This window comes from Mastigoproctus giganteus, chromosome 5, assembly GCF_048544385.1.
Source record: "Mastigoproctus giganteus isolate SK-2022 chromosome 5, ASM4854438v1, whole genome shotgun sequence".
NCBI lineage: Eukaryota > Metazoa > Arthropoda > Arachnida > Uropygi > Thelyphonidae > Mastigoproctus > Mastigoproctus giganteus.
In genome coordinates, this window is record NC_143579.1 from 210935335 (window position 1) to 210958368 (window position 23034).

Consider the following 23034-nt stretch of genomic DNA (forward strand, 5'->3'; position numbering starts at 1 on the left):
TTTTTTTTTTTTTAACTCCATACAAAAATTAAATGTGAGAACTTGTCAGGTTACCCATGACAATCTTTACAACTGTTTGGCTTTATTCTTGAAGGATACCATTATATCATATTGGACAAGTGCCAATGCTGTATTTATAGTTTCAGGTTATTTATTTTTTTTCTCCCACTATTTCAGTAAACATCTGCACTCTTATCCTAGTTCTTTTTGAAAGAGTTATTCTTTTTACAGAGTAAAGGTGATTATATGAAACCTGATATTCTCTCCAGGTGGCTGTTACACTGCAGAAAGCAAAATAAGTAGTTGAAAATTGCACATGAGGTGTACCAAAATGAAGAGAATGAATATTTGTTTATATTTTGAAAGTTTCAGCAGAATTAAATTTCATTTTTTGAAAATGAAAGGCATAAAACATGCATATTTTAAATGTGCATATATTAAAATGTAAAAAGTACATACAATAGGTACTGCAATCCATTAAGAGGTGATGAAATATTGGCAATGTTTAAATAGAATTCAAACACTTTCCAAAAATTAAAAAGAAAAAGCTGAGCACCACCGCTGGGTTATTTTTTTAACAATTTTTTAATCTAATTTTCTTTTATAATCATTATAAATATAGTTAGTGCTTTATCTCTCATTGCTAGGTTTAGCATAACTATAATATGTGCTTTCATTTGTAATTTCTAAAAGTTGTAATAAATACCTAAATAGCATTTTAAATGTGATTTATATTTAGTTCCAACATTACATGTTAAATAAATATTAACAGTATCCACAGGTTTCATATTACATTATTTATAATGTTTTTATTTGTTTGTTGTTTTAATGTTTGTTTTTCCCTGGGTGAAAAAATACCTAACTCTGGTCCTGATTTCTAATACTTGTGAGGTGGTGTGAGGGGGTATTTCTAATACCCCCTCACACCACCATGCATCTCCCATTATACCATACCTATGAGGAAAATCACTCTGTATTTATGAACTACCTCTTACAAACTTCTTTGTAAATCAAGATGCCACTATATTTGGAGTTAATCGGAGGCATTACTTCTCAGTGCACTCTTTATGTAGAAAAGCAAGGTTATTTATATATAATTTTGAGGAAAATTTCATTGAAACTAGAACTGCCAGCTAGTAAAAATACCTTAAACTGCTTGCTGGTCAATTTTGACAATTGTGCATAAAATAGTTAAGCTGTGTTTTCAGCATTTTATTATAAGCATTTGAGATAAAGTATCTGGCAATGGTACATAATGTTGAGCTTATGATAATACACACAGAATATTTCTGATAGCAAAAATTTGACCATAACTTTAGTTTATTTCCTAGGGAAAAAAAAAATGTTTAAAAAATTAATTTGCACAATTTAAAATAATTACTTTTTTTCAACAGTTTCTATGCACTTTTGGCATACATACTTTCTACACACAACTACTGTACATTCCTATAATTTTGTTTGCCTTGCATTGCCTAATTTGGCATTGACGCCATTTGAGAAGTTTGACATAGCTGCTAATGGTTTGAGCTGCTGCTTTCTGTGAATCTATATATTCTTTTCAGAGTTCTTGAGCTATATTCAATATAAAATTTTCTCTTAACTTTCCCTCTCACTGCTTTATAAATAATCCAAGTATTGATTGCTGCAAGATGTAATATATTATAAAAGATATGAACTGGCCATCTATATAAGCCTGCTTTTGTTGAATATTTTTTTAGCCCCTTTGTCTTCAACTTTTTTGTTGAAACCCGTACTTTGTTTCATTGCAACACTTGTATAAAGTGTGCTCCAGATTGACGCTTCATTTGTTTTGGCTCTGATAATTTGTTGCAGTGCAATTACCAAGTTTGAAATCTGAAGTGGAATATAATTTTTTTTTTTTTTTTTTTTTTTTTTTTTAATAGAATTTGGAACTTCTTTAAGAGAATGATTCGCAGTTCCTACTGTAGTGTGTGTGTTTTTTTTTTTTTTTTTTTACTAATTTCTTTGCCAATTCAAAACTGGTAAAGAGTTAATCAGTGGTTACATTGCTACCTACATTCAAAAATGGTTCCATTAGTTTTAGGATGACATATCAGAAAGTGGTTGACTATCTAGCCTCTTCCCAGATAAGGAAAGCCATTCAATAGATACTCTATTTTGAAGTTGTCAGTTACCAACCAAAACTTTATACTAAATTTCTCTGCTTTTTTGGCCACATACTAGGTGAACTGGCATCATCTTCAGTTGGAAATTGCTGCTCATCTACTATAATGTATGTTTGCTCCAGGTATATAGCAGGTTTTACAGTTGGAAATAAATTTGCACCATATTTCTGAAGCTAAAGTAACTTCATATCCTAGACCAGGGGCATTCCTAAGGTATGTGGTGCCTGGATGCCAACTGAAATTTGGTGCCTGCCTTAAAATTTTCTTCATATGTGTATGTAAGTTTGAGGTTCAGACACCCCTAAACATTGCCGCCCAGGTGCAGTGCACCCCTTTCACCCTCAGGATAGCCTGCCCCTATCCTAGACACTCCTTCCTTGAAGAACGTATATTGAACCTTAGATGAACTGCTTAATTTCATAAGTTGTTACGTGTCATTGTGTTGGGAAAAAATTGAGGCCCCATACAGTTGACCACAAACTATTAAGTTCTAAATTTCTAACACCATATGCTCTGCTAGCTAAAAGTGTAGCAATGAAAGCATAAAGTTTTTGAATGGATATAGACCAATTATTACCCTTCGGTTGTCTTTGGGCTCAGATTTCAGTGTAGTTCTGTATGTGTTTTATCATTGAAGTGTCTACATACAAATAAATGAAATGCACTTGCCACAGAATCCTTAACACACCTTTCATATTGCATAAGGAGGTGGCCCAGAGTTATTGTGAATTATGTTACTTCATAGTGCATGTCCAGCTAAAGGACTGCCAGATTTTATAACTTTCCAATGTGCCCAGATTTTGAAGTATGTTTGCTGTCCACTGATAGACAATTTTTACAATTATGATGCCGTTTATTATCTACATCACTTGACGTACAAAGATCAGAAGTATTATTTTCACTACTACTAGATTCCTTGCCTTTTTCCATTGGGAATCCATTTGTCACTTTCTTATTCTCTAAATTCATTTCCACTCCTCTCCAGGCTCATTTTCAGATAGCTTTTCTAATTCCTCTAGACATTTTTGAATTTTCTCTTGGATAAGACCACAAGATTGCCACATCTTAGTAGTGCAATTGAAGTAGCACTGTAAAAATTGTCAAAATACCTGTTCATGTATAAAGTTTCACCCAAACTAAGCTAAAATGGTACAGTGCGGAAATATATATATAGATATATATATAGTAGTAACTCATACACATGTTCATACCTGAAGTGACATGTGCACCTGGGTATGTACTTGGATAAATCATAGGGATTCAAATAACAAATGGTTGTTACAAGGTAAATAAATGAAGCTTGATTAACTGTAGAAAAAAAATTAGTTAAATTTATCAAGTTTACAAACAGTCAATTTGGCTGCTTTAAGTAAAAAGCTAAAAGTTAAAAGCACCAATTGTTTACAAAATGTGCACAAAATTATTTGCAATTGTGCATGCTGTAAGTTAATGAAAAGTTAGGAAGTGTATTGGACTTTAAATTGTTGCAGTTTTGCAGCCCTTTTAACTACAGAAATTAAAGTGTGAAAACAGTCAAACTGACTATTGCGGCAGTTTCTAGTGTTAAAGCCATTTTTTTACAGTACTTCTCATTTAACTCCTATTTCTTAGCACAAAATTTGAAATCACAAACTTTTTTTTTATCTTTTTAGGCTCTCTTTTCCTTCTTATTATGCCTCTATATCAGCTTATTCTGCAGTGTACATCATGGTAAGTTATATTTAACTGAAGTGATTAGTAGAGTGAAACAAAGATCATTTCATTTTAGTAGCCAGTATTTCAGATTTTTATGGTAAAACTGTTTTTAAATACATAATACCTTGAATGTTTGCAAGGTTTAAATGTCACTCCATTTGGGGAATAGTTAAAAATTGAATGTAATGTTAATAAAAATCATTAGTGGTGGAAAATGATGTAAGGAAGCAAGCTGATACTGCATTTTCAAAAAGAAGAAACTATCCATCTCAGCTGTTCATTCCATCCTAATAATTTGTCTACATTCTTCCTTGAATGTATTCAAACTATTCACAGCACCACATTACGTATGATATCTAAGAAATATGTGAGTTTGTCTTAAGTCAGAAGTTAGCAACTTCTGACTTAGGACAAAATTGACATCCTGCCATATATTAATTTAAATCTAATTACACAGTTTTCAGACAAATAGAAATCCTGTTTATTTCCTTTGTCTTGGTGTTGACCATGTACTGCAAGGAAGCCAGGCTTTTGTTGCACTGGTCAAAAAAGTTTCCTTCCTCCCATAGGCACTAATCAAACAGGCCTTTGAATTTCCTCAGTATTGACATAAACTACCCCTGGAGACAACTTCCCTGTGCCACTCAACACCTATGACTAAAGAAAAAAAATATAAAAATTATTAATGCCAGATCATATTTTGTGTGCTTCACGATTGATAACACTTTTGTGCATAAATTTAGTGCTAAAACTATGCAAGGTGTATAACTATTGTACAAGTAGTGTTGAACACATTGTTCTGTAATAGCTATAATGGGAAACTGAAATTTGCAATTACCCTTCATAAATCTCGTGTTGCAAGGCAAATCATGAGTTAACATTCTTTAGCTTTTAAGCAATTGGTGCTTTTCCATCATTAATTGTTTATTGCTTTTATTAGTGAAAAGGCCTTGAGCATCAGGAATCATAGGAATAAAAGCAGTGGTGAGCTGTGAATATTTTAACAATAGCATAATGCAGTTTTTCTGAGTAAATTTGATCAGACACGGAAGTGATGTCATCCACTGCTTGCACCAGAGGCGCTTCCCACACTCGCACTACTAGTAGTGTGATTAGAGCACATGACGCATTTTTCATGACCAGTATGATAACTCTAGTCAGGGGCGGATTTAGGGGGGGGGGGCGGACAGATGTGGCTTATTACTCCCTTAACCATGCACATAAGTGAATGTGTAAAACGTTCCTAGATCTATCTAAAAAAAAAAAACTTAAACCTGGTTGTCATGCCTCGCCTTGCGATGATAACTGGATACAGCAGTGTCTGGAGTTCCAACTTTTTAGAATTTTTGAATAGTATGACGTCAAAATCATGCTTTCTGAACTTACTACTGCAGTAAGTATGATTGCAACAATACAAATATTTGTCAACAATTTCTTTTTTTTATCTTGCATTTTCGTTACATTCCATTGTTAGGTGCCCCTAAGAGCTGTGTATGTCGCTTCAACTACAAGATCGGTGCTGTTTTACAGAAACATTTAAGATATGTTGCAATCGCAAGTATACATCTCTTACTTTAGTTATCATAAATCCATTATCTTATCTTCCAGAAATTATGAAAATCTGTGAATGATCAATAAAATAATTACAATAAAAAAACTACTTTGTAATCAATAATACAAATTAAAATAACTAAAAGAAACGCGAAGGATGTTTCGCATAAACCATCTACCATAAACCATCTTGCGCGTGTTTAGCACACGCGCAACTTTTTTATTAGGTTTTTTTTTTTTTTTTTTAACAACTAGGGGAATATAATGGATACACATTGACTGCTACAAGCTGCTCATAGTGGCCTGAACATTTTTTTTTTCATGATAAAATTTTAATATTGCGAATAAAAAATAACATGAAATATTTCCCAAATAACAAAAACTATTGCAAAACATTCCACAATATAACAACAAATATCACATAAAAAAAAAACTAACTTTCTAGAAAAAGTACACAAATCACAATTACATGAAGAAAAATTATTTCACATTCAAGAAAAATTTATTCTAAAATTTGCCATATAGAATTTACTACTTTATTAATTTTTGTTGTCAACCTTCTGCTTTGCTCAATAGCTGGGCAATGATTACAGAGGAATGATTTGACATAATGATCCAGATCAAATTGAAGCAATGGTTTTCCATTTAGATGTATGGTCATCATAATCTGCAACATGTTTAATTTACACAATATTATTTATTATGCTGAAAGCTCACTCATCTTCAGCACTGCTAATTGCAATGGTTTCAAAGATATTTTCTGGCTTTCTTAATTGAAAAGGTAATTTCACTAGATTTTGAAGATAAACAGTCTTCAACAAAATCTCTAAAATCATTAATTTTTATTTCATATTTTATCAGAGAACTTAAATTTCTTATTCGGTTTTTACTGTCTTGCCATTGAGATGAAAGTTCTTTCACATTCCACGATTTCGGGTAGCATATGTTTAAAATTTCTTTCATGGTATCGTTATTTTCTTTATTTAATTTAAAATCACCCTGTCGCATTGATAATATCCTTAAACTTTAAGGATAAAACAATGCATTTAATAACTTGTCACGAGGCAATTTTTTTACTTTCGATTTTGATTCCTTCAAATTCTTTCCACTTCAACATGCTCTCAATTTCAGCTTCATAATTTCCTTCAGAATTTTTCAAATTAGCAATAGCATTGATAGTTCGAATAATTAATTTATATGCTTTTACCATTGTCATTCTGTAAAGCTTCTGAAAGGTAAGAGAGCTCCTGCAGGATGTTGATCATTAGTGCTAAATGGTTAAGAAATTCCAAATTTAAAAGTCGATTTAACAATCCAGAATATTTAACTTCTGATTCAAAAGGTTTGCACAAAGTGGGATAATTCCTACAACCCACAACTGCCATCAGCAAGCTACAAGCTGCTCATCGTGGCCTGAACACATGACCAATCTTTTGTTTCCACAACAAGTTCTTTAGCAATCATCCTTAATTCGTGTTAGTTTTTGGAGATTGGTGATACAATTCTTTTTTAATTATTGCCTGTATGCCATTATATTTTAGAACATTTTCTACACAGCGAAAGGCTAGAAAGTTTCAAAATCTGCCAACATTTCATCTTCATGAAGTTTATATAATATCTTAGTTGCCTCAATTCCCCCCCCCCTCTATGTTGCTACACTCACTAGTTCTTTGAATACAGTGCAAAATGTCAGAATCACATGGATATTCAGCTACTGTGACCATCTAAACATAGACAGGATAAATTTACTGGAAGGCATGGATCACTCACTTCTCCGAAAAACATATGCCCATTTGTCGGAGTAAAGGGGGAACCCACAACACAGGTTGACCAGAGGTTATAATCCGTGTCCAAAATCTTCTTAATCCTCTGATTGGCTATGGAAAGCATATTGACTAGTGAGACTTCTCGGTATGTGACTGCATAGGTTTTACGGACACCATTAACATTCTGAAACAGTAATCCCTTTCACCCTTAATTCGCACTTTCTAATTACCTAAATTGCCTAAAGGCCAGAGGTGAGAACGATGCATACAAAATTCTCTCCTAATCCGTTCGTTACATGGAAATTTTCTTCGTTCAACGAAAACTATTTTAAATGTAATTACCAAGGGAATCAAAAAAAATTCGCTATAAAGAAGTTCATTAAACAGAGGTCCGACTGTAATTAAATCAAAAATGAAGCAATTTTAAAATACATAACCGATCGATTGCACCATTAAAATGCTGGGAATGGAGCCCTGCTCGTCCCACTGTAGTTTCGGCTCTGGATACTCAATAATTGCATTCAGGATTTCATTTGTAAATTAACGATCATAACAACAATGGGCTCGCAAATTTAAAAAATAAATAACAATGGACCCTTGGGAGCCCACTATAGCTCACCACTGAATAAAAGTGATTTTAATAATAAAAATGAAACTTCAAATAATAAAAAAAAGTGATAAAAATACACATTTAAGAATATAAATGTACATGTGAAAGAGGAGAGCTTTTGGCACTGTATGTCCCTTTGTCAACTCACTAACAGTGGTTTATGAATGGTCCTAAAAAGCAAAAGTTAGTACAGTGACTGCAACCCAATAAATCGGCACATACTCAAAACAAGAAAAGGTTGTGCTCATTCATCCCTAGCACAGCTTATTTTTTTGTAGCTAGTACTTTGTCCAATCACTACTGTTAGTGAGTTGACAAAGGTGCATATAGCTCTGTAAACTTTTCTCTCTTTATGTGTGTATGTTGTCAATTTTATTTTATCTTTATACTCTGTACATTTTCATTGCTTTTATTTGTTTTTATGGATATTTTTTGAAGTTTTTTAAATTTTTTTTTTATTGAAATCAGTTTAAGTTTCAAAAAACTGCTGCTGGGGGGTGGGGGATTGTCATGGTACATCAGTTTTATTTTATCTTTATATTCTTTAGACTGCTAGCTATGAAAATTAATGTTTACTATGAGGAATTGGTATTGTATAGTAACTAGCAGAATACTGTCTGGGTGAACTGCTAGCCATGACTATTAATGTTCAGTATGGTGACTGCTTGTGTTTTTTCATATGCTGAAAATGCTGTGTGGCATGATCATCTGTTACCCAAAGCTTGTCACAAGGAATATTAGCTTTTCCATGTTAGTTGATTTGAAGGAAAGTGATGCATGCCTTGTGATGCTTTTCTTCAAATCAATCAGACTGGTTATGTCTTTGTGCATTATCCTTTGGATATTACAATAACCAAAAATCCCAAGGGCTGAGGTCTGAAGATTGAAGTGACCAAATCATTTCCTAATGTGATAAAAGATGTAATCATCATTGAATTCTTACAAAACATGTAAGTGTTTGGCTGCTTAATATGCAGAGAAGCCCAGTCTTGCATAAAAACAGTTGTTTCCAGTTGTCTTCTCTCCTGAAGAACTGGAATCACAATGACTGAGGTAGAAGCTTGCAGTAATCCTTGGCTGCCATGGTACATAAGTCTAGATTATGAGCTCAAATCTTCAAATAAAAATGGTCTAAGAAATTGACTATACACCCACACCAAACACAGTAACATGTGGACAAGTGAAGAGGCACATAATTGATACTACTTGGAGGTTGTATCCACATACCTGAGAATTGTGGATATTCACACTGCCACTTAAGCATTATAGCCATAATAGCTGATGTGCCATTAAACTCCCATAACTGCCACTTAAGTGGAAACAAGCCTCATTGATCCAAGGTTTTTTCCCTTCTTTTCCCCCCTTATTATTATTTTTTTATTTATTTATTTTTTTTTTGCTGATGGTGTGCAAGCTTGCACATTTGTCATTACTAGTACTAAGATGTTCTCTGGCCACATATTGCCCTTCATCCTTGCCAGAAACCATACAACAAAGTTGTTACAATGGAGTGGATCAGTTCATATTAGCTGTTGAACCACATGGAACTCATCTGTACTAATGAATGATGGGTTGAAGAACTTTATAAGCAGTTAGTTGACCATAAATGTTAAGTTGTCACACTACCCTAGCTTGGCTTTGCACATTAGTCTTGATGTTGTTGTGCCAGTCAAATCTGACCAAAGCTCCCTAACACCAACAGACGAATTGACTTTGTTCTCTGAAAGCTTAGTCGTTGTGATACATAACCCTATAACATTCATTTGGTGACATGACTTGAAGTGCAATGCCAGGCATAAAGAATGAAATAAACTTTGAGCCAAGAGTGCATATAATATTTGACTGAGCCAAGCAAACAGTGAGCTCTTATACAGGAAAAAAAAGAGAAACTACATTAGTCAGTTAAAGGAGAAAAGGTAAGTGCATCATGGGCTGAAATGGTGCACTTACCAATTATTAAAAAAAATTTAGCAGCGGAAACTAATAGCTGAAAGGTTGGGTCTAGAAGACCTTTTCTTAAGTTATAAATTGGACATTAAATTTAATGGTCAGTATCTTTACTGTCATACTCAAGATCAATGCAGTTATCCTGTTTTCCAGTTAGCAAATGGCTTACTCCTAAGCTTGCCGTGGTCAAAAACAGAGACTGGGCTAAGATTAATAACTGTAACTAATAGGTCTTGGGAAGGTTTGCTCAATCACTGATATCATGGAATAAACCTATTATCAATGTTAAAATTATAAATGACATTCTATTGTGCTGCAAGAGCAGCTTGTTAAGAGCTTTATTAAAATCTAGTTTTAACTATACCTTTACTAACCAACACCTCAAGAATTTATTAAATCATATGGCGCCTCCGTAGCCAGGTGGGAAGGAGCAGCAGTGCGTAGCACACGCTTCTTGATTAGACCGGGGTTCGAGCCCGTCACCACCAAATACGGAGGATGCGGAAAGGTCATTCAGGGAATGACCACCGCATATCCCGGAGCAATATGGCCTTAGTTGCTAATGCTCCTAAAAAAAAAAAAAACCAATTAAATCATAATTTGATTAAATTCAAATTAGGGTAATATTAGCAAAGGCACATGATGCAGGAAAGCAAGCTTATATTTATATCGCATCAGCCAAAAAAAACACCCTTATTTCATCCATCTACTTGCTCCAAATGTTTGTCAAGTTCTGACTTGAATCTATTTAAGTTATCAACTTCTACAACAACAGATGGAAGTTTGTTCCAGCAATCAACCACCCGTTGGCTAAAGACAAACTTCCGCATATCTATCCTACAACCGTCTTTCCTCGATTTGAACTTATGCCCTCTCAGGCGATTATTCTGAGCAAGAGGAAGAATCCCATCAGCATTGAGCATGCTCTCCAGACACTAATTTGCAAAACTTAAGTCCTTTCTTTGTAAGAGCAACCCTTCATTCCATTCACTAATATTGTTCCCCTTCTCTGTACTTGTTCCAACAGCTCTACATCCTTCTTAAAATGAGGCCTCCAGACCTGTATACAGTACTCAAGGTGTGGCCTGACCATTGCCTTATACAAAGGGATAATCACCTCCTTATCCCTGCTAGAAAAATTCCTGTATATCATTGACAAGACACTATGAGCTAAGCTTTCAGCCAATCTGCACTGCTCAGAGAACTTAATATCTGCCTGCACAATTACACCCAGGCCCTTTTCATTCTCTACCACTGTCAGTGCAGTACCACAAAATTGATACATTGCTCTGGGGTTGCTGTTTCCCATATGTAGTACTTTGACAAATGTAATGTTAAACTTCATTTGCCACCTCTCAGCCCATCTGCTCAACCTTTCCAGATCCTGTTGCAGCAGCATAGCGTCAGTAGTGTCCTTAATAACCCTGCCAACCTTTGTATTGTCTGCAAACTTGGACATCACACTTGATATACCATCATCAATATCATTTATAAATACAGAAAACAATAATGGATCCAACGTTGAACCCTGAGGGACTCCACTAATAACATTAGTCCACGATGAGCAGTGTCCATTGATTACCACTCTGTCTTCTCCCACTCAACCATCCCTTTATCCATAGCAGCAATTTACCTCCAATGCCACACTGCTCCAATTGTGCAGCAGTCTTCCATGTGCAACAGTATCAAAGGCTTTTCTAAGATCCACTCGAATACCTTGCATTTAAATTTCAAAATGCAGTTAATGTATAATGTCAATTTTAGATGTTTAATTACCTCCAATTATTAATAATTAATAGTTAATTAATAAATTTAAATATGCTTTACCTAGTAGTTATTCCTTTTTCAGCATATGATATTTATGCAATCAGCCTATAGGGCTTAAAGTTTGCAATCACAAGCAGGTAGCTTGTAACCTCATAGAAAGTGACTACAATGCTACAGGTTTCTGTAACCTACCAGAATATCAGCTATACATATTGATCACTACAAACCCATTATTAGTATTAATAGCAGCAAATGATATAAGAAAGCAAGCTTTATAGAGGGTCAACAAAATTAAAAAATAATAAAAAAAATTCGCCTGTCCATTCCCCTCCAATGCTTTGTCCAGTTCTTCCTTGAATTTATTCAAACTTCCCACTTCAACAACAGTTGGAAGTTTGTTCCAACAGTCAACCACCCACTGGCTGAAGGAAAACTTCTCTACATCTGCCCTGCATCATAGTCTGAGCAAGAGAAGAATGTCATTAGATTTGTGCTGTGTTTTTTTTTTTTTCTTTTGCAACTCTAATAAGTGTCCAACTCAATTTAACAATGAAAATTCCTGTGCTCCTGAAATTGCTAGGCTGGCTGTTAACTGACTGTGACTTTGTTATTGGTGATTGATTGGCTGTGACTTTGCTACTGATGACTGCAGGACTTACTGGATGTCACATTTAAGGTTTTGAATATTCAGCAAGCCCAATTTTAATGACACATATGTATTCGTGTAGGGCTGCACCTGGAACGTTAGTTCATCTCCACCTCTTTTCACTTTTAAGATGTTGGACTCTGTAGAAATGTCCAGAAATTAACTGTCTGTTTGGCTACATGGAATCAGCAGGTCAGAAATGCATTTATAAGCTGTTTATAAGGTTATAAGATTTGTTCCTGCTTGTGGGCTAAAATGCTTGTGTAAAGTTTTGTCGGTTGAATGGTACTGGCCTAGGGGTGTTTTTGTTTTTTTTTTTGTTGAAGATTATTATCCTTAATCTTTGATCTTGTATATAACCTTTAATTTCTGATAATTATGTTATTTTTAAAATTTAACGAGATTACTTGCTCTGTTTACTCTGAAACCTCAAAGTATCATTTGTTTACCTTGTGTTAATATTGTGTACACTATTTAATTTTTGTATAGTTGTTAAGATATTTTTTTAACAATTTTTGGCTAGTCTTTGGCTCAAACTTTGTTGGGCTCTTGGCACCTCTCTCTCTTCTGATGCTGCTGGCTGGTAGCCCCTGGTCTACCTCCCTGTGGTGGTGGTGGTGACGCATTTCCAACCTGCTGATTCTGGGTAGCCAAACAGATAGTTCATTTCTACAGTGTCCAGTATCTTAAAAGTGAAAAGAGGTGGAGATGAACTAACATTCCAGATGCTGCCCTACACAAATACATACATGTCATTAGAATTGAGCTTGCTGGATATTCAAAAGTATTATGGGTGACTTGGGTGTATCTTTTTGCATACAGATTTGGTGGACATTGCTATCTTATGGATTTATGTTTAGACGTTGTTCTAAAATTAACTTAATAAAAAAAAAAAAAAAAAAAAGCCACATGGACCTATTCTAATTTTGTCTAAAAGTGATTTACAAGTACAATACCCCAAATAATGTCTTCAATATGTGGATGCTATAATAAAGTATTTCTACAGATTATTCAATAACAGATAGCTTACTAAACTATTTAATGACTAATTAGTCAACAAGAGCTTGACAATATAAATTTATAATTATTACCACAGATAAGGTGGTTAACAATTATAGTATATTGCAAAAAAAATTTCACACCCCTTATTTGAATGAGCTTGATAACTTTACCTATAAATGAGTATTTCCTGCAACTGCACCACCACTACTACTAAAATATTTTTAGCTCTGCACAAAAGTTTTTAAATTTAAAACTTAAATTCCCTGATGTATATCAGATGCCTAAATTTAATAAGTCATCTATAGGTGTTAGTTTCATTACCTCTTTCAGAAACAGCTATATCAAAATGCCACATCATTGCTATTAAGTGATATAGGACATAAAAGAAATTAAATGAAATAACATCAAGTGACAAAAGACATTTAATAAGACTATACAATGACTTCCATAATGGCATTAGGTTACACAAAAATATTAAGATGACATAAAAATTACATTAAATAAATACTCGTGTAATGTAACATTAAGATTAAATTAACAAAAAGAACTTGAAAGTCCTGATTTGTCTTTGCAGCTCGTGGGAGAGAACAGCATAAACAGAGGCAGTTGATGCACACACCACTGGCTCCTTTCCTGGTATGCTCAGTAATTAATTAGAGCATTAAAGTGGTGAGTGCAGGGCATGTTGGCTTTGATGCGATGAAGAAAAGACTTCATTTTGCAGGCTGTCCAGACAGTCGTTGGCTATTCCTTACTGGAGGGAACCTTGGGTGAATTTGCATGTCACTAGATTGCTTTGAGGATGCCCTCTGTCTATGCTGAGTGATTGGAGGGCATGGGATGTGTGGGATCCAGAATCCTCTTCCTATAATGTCGGTTAACAGCAAATTTCTATAAATCGGCATCGATGCCCTGGATACTTCCGATCATCTGGTAGGGTAGGAAGCAATCTGATAAGTGGAGGCGTGAGTGAAGAGGGCAAATTGTTGGGGTGGCTCAGAGCTGGTCAGGTGGAATCCTCCAGCCACAGAGATCCCAGAATGAAGGAGACGTGATGACACCAGTCAGCATCTTTATCGTGATTACCAGTCTTTGTTCAGTGAGAGAGGGCAGCCTGGGAATTCCCAGGGCCAGGGCCATTTCAGTCGTATGAGCTTGGGGTGGTATCCTGTGTTTGTAGGTTACCCACTTGAGGAGCCAGTACTCTGCTGCCCAGATGGGTTTTGTGTTCGTGGGTGATGCCGATGCCCAGATTTCTGTTGCATAAAGTAGCAGTGGGTATATGATGGTCCTGACACATCTTGTTGTAGTAACCTTGTCTGAGACATAATGAAGGTGCTGCTTCACTCTCCGTTTCAGGTGTGCCACTTGCCTGATGGGTTTTTCGATGTGATGGTTAAATGTCAGCTTTGTGTCAAAAACCACCCCCAAATCTAAATGACAGGAAGTATGGATACTGCATTAATCTTTGGTGAGATGGTTGTGGGCTTTTTTCTTCAAGGAGTAGAGCATGTACTCAGACTTTGCTGGGTTGATATTAAGGCCAAATTGTTTGAGGTAGCCTACTAGTGAGAGGAGCACACTGTTAATATCCTCTGTGATCATATTGGGGTCTGCATTTGTTTGGATGGTGGTCAGTATTTTTAAATCATCAGCATAAGAAAATATATCTGGTCTCTGGATTATAAAAGGGGAGATAATGGCAGTGGAGAGGACTCCCCCCCCCTTGTGGTACTCCTGTAGATATTTGCCTAGTATAGCTTTTTTCAGAATTATGGAGTATGATTGTATGGTTCTGAAGGAGTGATGAGAGGAAATGCAATGCACCCTCCACCTATAGAGTAGTGGTCTTCAAGCAGTTGTAGGAGGGCAGGTACTTGAACAGCATCAAATGCTGCTTCGATGTCGAGGTAGGTTATGAGGAGTTCTTTCCTCTCAGAAGCTGTAAGGATGCTGTGGGTGGTGGCAAGGAGATTGGTAATGGTGGACCTGTTTGGTAGTGATGAATGAATTTGTGGAGGATCATCTGGAAGTATGTGAGCTATTAGAGTTGGCAGGAGGGTCCTTTCTAGTAGTTTCAGGAGAGGTTGGAGGAGTTGGAGATGGGTCCGAAGTGTTTCTCTAATGATGGCGTTCTTATTTTTGGGTGCGGCCCTACCAAATGCATATTCCATTGATGGGGAAAGGTGTGTTTGGTTAGTACTGCATTGAAGACGCTAACAAGGGGCTGGATGATATACGGACCCAGGCATCTCAGCATGAACTGGGAAATTCCATCTGCACCTATAACCGTAGAGGATGGGGTTGAGTTCAAGGCTGCTAAGATTTGGTGTTTAGATATAGTGATGGATGTCAGTGACACTCTAGTTGTAGAAAAGGTACACTAGCTGTAGAGGAAATTAACACTTTATTTTAAAATCCTTTTTACTAGTATCTCACATAACCTCAGAATGGTTTCAATAATTTTTATAAAGAATATAAACATAAATTACAATGCAACCAAAATTATTGGGAGAATATTATAAACGAAATGAATATTATATATATAACTGTCTTTAATGGCATGAAATGGTATAAGCAGCATTTTGGTATTGCTCTGGGAGCCTGTAGTTCATGCATTTTTACTAATCTTTATTTTTCTATTTTGAAAATTAAGTAGCAACCTAATTCCTTATTTTACTTTTGATCTTATTGTCATTAATGAACTTAACTGTTTGAATAATATGGCTACACATTGTGCCTCAGATGTGGTACTTGACTATACCACCAAAAATAATTTGCTATCAGCAGATATATCTGGATTTTATATAGTGCATGCAGCTTATTGTGGATAATGTTATTTGTATAAAGTCATTACTTTTATGAAGTCCCAATCAGACATATATTGGAGGAAAAAAAGAAAAGAAAAAAAAACCTTTATTGTAATCAGTACTTTGGTTTGTTTTTGCCTTTTGGCATTATTGTGGTTTACACATGTGCAGTGGATATGATTACTTAACATCCCTTTCTTGAACTCTGACACTTTGCATGTCTAGTTACTGCTATTGCTTCTTACAATTCAGATATTTGTCAATGTCATTACTCAGAAGTACCATATCTGTACTCCTACCAATCGTACTGTTTTACAGTGGGCCATTATTTTTGATTTTAATATTTTCTTTGTTTATAATGGTTTATATGGATTTACAGAAAGTTTTTTTAAATTTTATTGATTTCCTTCTGGAAGAAATTTTGGAACAGTCAAATTAAAGTATTTTATATTGCTTGATTTTTGTTTTCTTTCTGTCCACTTACATTTTTTATGTACACATTTCTGTTCTGCATCAGTAAACTATGCTGAACAGCTGCATTCTTGTTGCATCAGTTATTGTTATTGGTTAAGCAGTGGCATCCACTGCTTAAACAATAACCAATAACCCTGTAAATTTCCAAACTGTTTGTTGCACTGGCATTCCAATATATCTAAAAGGATATACTGTAATATTATTTCCCAACACTTCAGATTGATCAAAATTTGTAATAATACTAGTAATATAATTGAATTTTAGAGATCTGAAAGCTAAATCAGTAAAAAAAAAAAAAAAAAAAAATCTGATCTAAATAGCTTAAAGCTATGGTTATAGCAGTCAATGGCATAATATAAATGCATGCAAGTTATATCAAAGCAATAGTGTGAGCCAGTCTGCAGATTAAATGGTTGATGCTCTTAATTCTGGGGTTTTCTGAAGACTTATATATGTAACTAATAGTCCGTTCAAATAGGACATACATATACTTACACTGTTTGAAAAGGTTGTACATACTTGTTCTATGGGCTGTAAGGCAAGTATTTATTTATTTTTATTATTATTTTTTTTATTTGTAAATTACTTATGCCTTTTTGGAATTTAATTTGACTTTATTCTATTGTATGTTGGGACTTCGCTTTCTAGCAGGCCTTCTTGATCTTTTACTGTCTACTTTCCTTTCCATGAATAATGGTAAATTGTCTGTTAATCTGTCTTAAACTTTGATAATGTTATTTGCCTGTTGGCAGCTGCTTGTCTGCTGTTGGTCTGTCTTATTTTATTTATTTTTTTTTGTAAAGTTTGTTAGATAGAGCCATTTCTTCACATTGTTTTAGTATTTAATATATTTGAGGCTTATACTGAGGAGGGTGCTTTGTTCCACCCCAATTCTCAATTTGGTAAAATTTAATGCTAATACTGTATTTTATATTTCTAGACATGGCACTGATGTTATAATTTTCTCTTGTTAAGCTAAGTCTGCATACTTTATACTTTCTGCATTTCTAAGACTCTCTCTCTCCTTGCAGTTCATACCTTTGTTGTAGTTATGGCGCACACACCCTGAAACAATTGGTCAAGGGCTTAAACAGCATAAATACAAAATGTTCTTGTTTATACTCCAGCACGACCACCTGGTCAGTGGAGTTTACAATAAATCGATCAATACAAATGTTAATTGTATTTAGCAGTCATGGGCTTGAACCCCAGTCCACTCAAAGAATGTATGCTACTGCACTTGTGCTCCTGACCACTCGGCTATGTCATTTTTAGTATATCGATATATGTTAAAAGAACATTCTAGTTGTGATATTACTAGTATCGATTATATGGCTTTTGATTATCATATGATTTGATATTTATTGTATTTTTTGACATTGCTACTTCTAGTAGCAAGTGAAAGTTGACATCCTTTAGCATAGCAGGACTAGACCCCCCCCCCCCACCAACGAGGATTAATCCTGCTGCTGAGATCTCTAAAGGGATCACCAAGGTTGGGGCTCTTTTGAGAAATGGTATTAAAATCTAACCACAAGTGCAAAAAATTGATATGTGGAAATATCAGACCTGGCTGATATTTGCTTATGCCAACTTATTCCAAGAAAACTTCAACTAAAGTGCCCACACAGGTGTCTTTGAGCAGTTGCTGCTATACTGTTTCTGTATGTGTGGCCACCCTATGTGTCTATTATAAAGCATAGCATTCTTTTGTGCAGGCATTCCTTTATTTGAAACTGTTTTTAAAAAAATTACATTCTGTTATTAAACTTGGCATTCCTTTGTTTTAAAATATTTTATTTTTTTTTAAAGTTGTCAAAATATGAACTCTTTTCAAAAGTTTACATTCTGTTGTTTTCATTCTTTGTTTTAAATGATTGATTTTTTAAGATATTCCTTTAATTTTTACTCTTAAGTGATGTGGCATTCTTTTTACTTTAAGTCTACTCTTCTCTGGTTCAGTTAAGTCAGCACATTTGATTAAAGTTTGATTCAAATTTTATTTGGAATGGCATTATCAACATGCATTAGTATAGTGTCCATTCCAAATTTCATCTTTGTCATTAATGGTTTTCCACTTGCAGCCAACTGAATTATTAAAGTGATGCACTTTAATTATAACCACCCTATATATAAAAAAATTTACACACTAACCAGACTTGAAACATATACTGAGGAGCAGCATTATGATGTATGCTTCTAAGTGTAAGAGGTAGTTCAATTGTAAAAGCAGAATACAGCAATCCTGTATTCATAATTTACAATGTTGGTGGGCTTCAAGGAGAAGTCTCTTGTTAACATGCATGTGTCAGATACAATGTATTTATAATATAACATTCTTAAGTGCTTTATATATTCTTGGATTTGCCATGTATTCTTGAATTAATTGTAGGTTTTTTTTTTTTTCAGCTTTACATACACAATACACTCGTTGTCAGATCATCAAGACTTTTACGCCCATCCCTTATCATTGGAGTAGGCAGTTTAGCTTTAGTGTGTGGGTGTTCAAGGGTAGCACTCTATCAGAATCACTGGGAAGATGTAATTGCTGGGTTTCTGCTGGGTGGAATTATTTCTTTTTATGTGGTAAGTACAGCATCTCTCTCATAAACAAATTTGGTGATTCTTGTCAATCCATACTATAGTGATTAAGTATGATGCAAACAATGAACCATGATATATATATTTTGTTCTTTAAATATTAAGATTTCTGCAATATTTAATGGGCAAGCCCAATTCTGGCAATGGTGGACAGTATAGAGATTTTTAAATTTTCATTTCTTAAAAAATTAAACAATTTTAATTAGAGCAACCTTTTTCATCTTTTCAGAGTATCAGTGCAGCTAACATGTTTCAAGAATACCATGAAATGATGCACAAGAATTGCTGTAAGAGACCTAGTCATGATCACGGCCGCCCCCAGCCCCTCTTTTTTCGTTACTTCCGTATTCCCCATGTCTCTTATCAGGGACGATCTGGTAAGTCATATCCAATGAGTGAGAGGAATCACTATGATTATTCAGGTATGGTTCCTGTAAATGAAGCATTTCAAAGAGACTTGCATCAACGTGTGGAGGATTATAGCAAGAGGCATGGAAAACAGAAACAGCAACATGCACATGAAAACCAAAACACTACTGAAATTCAAAAATCTGAAAATGAGTGATTTGTCATTTGCACTATACCATTAAATTCACTTGTGCACAGTACAAGAAGGGTGGTATGTTTGGGGCATATCTTTATACACATTATCTGTGATGTATTCTTTTTTATTGTTTCTTCTATTGTGAAACTTGAAATAAGTTTAGGACTGAAATGTAATGTTGTATTCTTTTTGACAGGGGCCATCTGAAGTGGCATGCCAAAAAAATTTGCACTGGTATTCAATTAAAATGAAATGAAGATTTTAAATTACTTCAGATCTATTACAAAGAAATAATTTTAATACTTTATCGCCATCATTTGATTCATTGTCCACTGGAGACACTTTATCTCATTTTTTAAAAAAAATTAATAAAATAAGTAAGCAAAAATTTTTATACACTTAAATATTTTTGATGTACTTGGTTTGATATGATTTTTTTTTCATTAATTCAGAGTATGTTAGACTTGTGGCCTTGTCCCTGTGAGCCCTTTATTAAAGATGTGTTTGAATTAATAAAAGACTTATGCTTACCTTGTGGGACCTTAACACAAATACTGCTGTAGTGTCTAGTTAAAAGCTTTTAATAAGAATTACGTGGTAGCTGCTGTCATGAATACCTCACTTACTAATGTGTGGCAGTTACTTTTGCTGAAGTTTAACATGTGTGCAAATGGGGCCATTCTTTTAATGGCTATTAAATGGATTTTTTTTTTTTTTTTTAACTTGTGCTTTCCCATCTGTTCTTTATGATGTTTTTAGTTTTTCATATTAATGTTGTCCGTGACATCTAAGCAGTTTTTTCCTCAATTTTTTTTTCCCCCTAGTCTTAATCAAGAATAGTCTTCTACAGGCTGTGATTTGAACATGTGTGTGCCAAATATAGTTTTTGGAAACAACTTTACCGCAGATCTTAATTTCCTGCCTTTCTATAAAGTTTTTTATATGAACGACTTTTGCTATAATCCATACAATTAGAATGCCTATGTATTTTGTAAGTGAAAAACTTTAAATTTCTATATTTAATCTACAATAGAGAGATTTTGCCATGATTATACCATGGTAACTAAAATCTTAAGACCAGCCAGAAAATCCATTTCACATCAGTATTTTAAATTATTCAGAAATATTATGTTACCGGTGGAATAATGCTATTGCTAATGTCAAGTAAATGCTTGCAATTGCTTGAATTTCTAGTTGGTATGCCTATTAGCTGCAATAATTTTTCTGCCTGTTGCTAGTTGTAGGCTTTATCTAATGAACTGTATTCAAAGTGTTTGTGAGAGGAAAAATAAAAGCATTGTGATCAGGCTTATAGATAGTAGTGACCTCAATCTTCAATATATTCAAAGGAATGGAAGAATTAACTCAAGTATTGTGGGTATCTGAGTGTTTAATCTGGATTTTTGTTCAATTTGCACTATGATGATGATGTCTGGCTCCTTAAATTGTTGTACTTGCTTGTTCTTGATACTGTGAAATTGCTTACAATTTCTATAAACTTTACAAAAAAATTCCCATGAAATGTCTGTCCCCCTCCTTTTCTTTTATGCATTAATGTTTGATTGGCCAATTTCTATAAATATGTTGTTGATACTTGAATTTCTGATTGTACTGCAATTTATGAAAAGAAGAATGGTCTCTTTCTCACTCAACTGGCAACATATTGCATGTCGGTCAGTTTGGAGATTTATTTGTCTTTTGATCTCTAAAACTGCCTTCTGTAAATTTGTTTTAGATTATATTGTTAAATAGGTTTTCAGTATGACAGTTCCTTATGCCTTTTGTCACCAATAATTTTAATATACAATGCTGAAGCACTGCAAGTTACTGTTATCAATAGAGAAAATAAAATCATAATTTAATTTTAGTAACCAGGGAAATATCTTTTGAGGTTTCTTCTTCAATAGATTAAGAGGCAAGTAGTATTTCTTGATTATCTTAGAAATAAAATTTGTGTCAAGAGAATGGTACTACTTAGAGGATGTTGATGTTTATTAGGAAGTTGGGTAAGAGGGGGTGTTTGTACTTCAGACAATTGAATTAAATGGCCAAGTCTTTGGCTGAAATGTAACTTATATGTGACAATGACATGAGGATTACAGACAAGCTAATCTCAAATTTTAAAATGTTGACCATGAGCTGATCATAACCTTCCATTGACAAAATCCTTAGATGAAGCTCCAACTCATTCTCAACTAGCAAGGCATTGGAAATGGAGATTTTTCATATAAAGGACTGATTTCAATGTTTTTGTAAACAAACAGTATTGACTTCATAGCCAGTTGTGTCACTTTTGGAATAAATGTTTGAATATATGCCTGTTAAGTGTAAATAACTGCCTTTATAATATTTTAGTATTATGTACTGAGTAGCTGCCAGTATAAATATTGTAAGGGATCAAAGTATACACTGAGTAAAAACTACGGAATTAAGAAACACTTGCATATATTGTTTTGGATTACTTTGTGTTCTTAATGCTTTTGTTACACTGACTATTGACATGTCACTAATTCTCATAACAATTGTTTTGTGTATATATTTCTCTTTATGAATAAGTACAAATGGTTATTGGAGTAAATGAAAGTTCCATATATAAAAAGTGAGATGCATTATCCTTCCACTTTTGGTTTGAATTCAAAAGTGAGTAGAATGAACTCTATTTGATGTTCAATGTGGTGTTTTTTCCCTTTAAGAAATCGCCACAAGCTGGGTATAATTGTAAAACAGATTTAAGAATGCTTGTCGAAATATTCAAAATTTGTAGAACAAAAATACTGACGTTCTCAACTATAAAATGTAATTTGTTGCAATGCAGAAATGCATGTGGTCCATTCTTAAAACTTTATTCAAAGTGACTTGCAAAAATGATGCCATTTGTGTTTCATTAGTAAACTTAATATTTGACAAAATAAGGAACAAATTTTTGTAATTAATGAAGCACTGTCCAGCATTTGTATTTATAATGGCTTTTTATAAATTTAACTGTGATGTAACTTTTGTTTTTTGTATTACTGCAAAATTTCTAGTCTGTAATTTCAATACAGCAATGTGAAATAAAATATTTTATGGGAGTGGAATAATAAGTAGGAAATTGATTTTTAGTAACAGAATTTAATTCCCTTCAATAAATATGGTTTGAGAGAGCTTCATAAAATAAGCAATTTCAGCTAGACCAAGGTGGAAGACAAGTTGTCTTCATTGACTTCGTTTCAAGTTTCTCAAATTTTGCATTACTTCCAAATAAATAGCACTTCCAAAAAGAACTATTTTTGAACAGTTACAGTGAATACTGTTAGAAATTATTAAAAAAGCCAACATTTGTTTAAATTCTGCACTCTTCTAATATGAGGATGGTGACTTCTGATTTATTTTACTTAAATATTGACTTTAAAATCAATAAATAAAATTACTAAATATACATGCTATAAGAGTAAAAATATCTTATTCAGCATATTCTGAAATCTTTTTTAGTAA

At 34.0% G+C, this 23034-nt stretch overlaps 1 protein-coding gene across 2 annotated transcripts in view; it reads left to right on the forward strand.

Moving 5' to 3' along the window:
- Nucleotides 1-19867, forward strand: part of LOC150086061 (phospholipid phosphatase-related protein type 1-like) — a 112334-nt gene extending 92467 nt beyond the window's left edge. For both annotated transcript variants that reach the window (XM_090373681.1, XM_090373680.1), the window contains exons 6-8: nt 3800-3857; nt 18825-19001; nt 19246-19867. In XM_090373681.1, the coding sequence (XP_090229807.1) occupies nt 3800-3857; nt 18825-19001; nt 19246-19581 (571 nt within the window). In that variant the 3' untranslated portion in view covers nt 19582-19867. The remainder of the gene's footprint in view (nt 1-3799; nt 3858-18824; nt 19002-19245) is intronic.
- The last annotated feature ends 3167 nt before the right edge of the window (nt 19868-23034 follow it).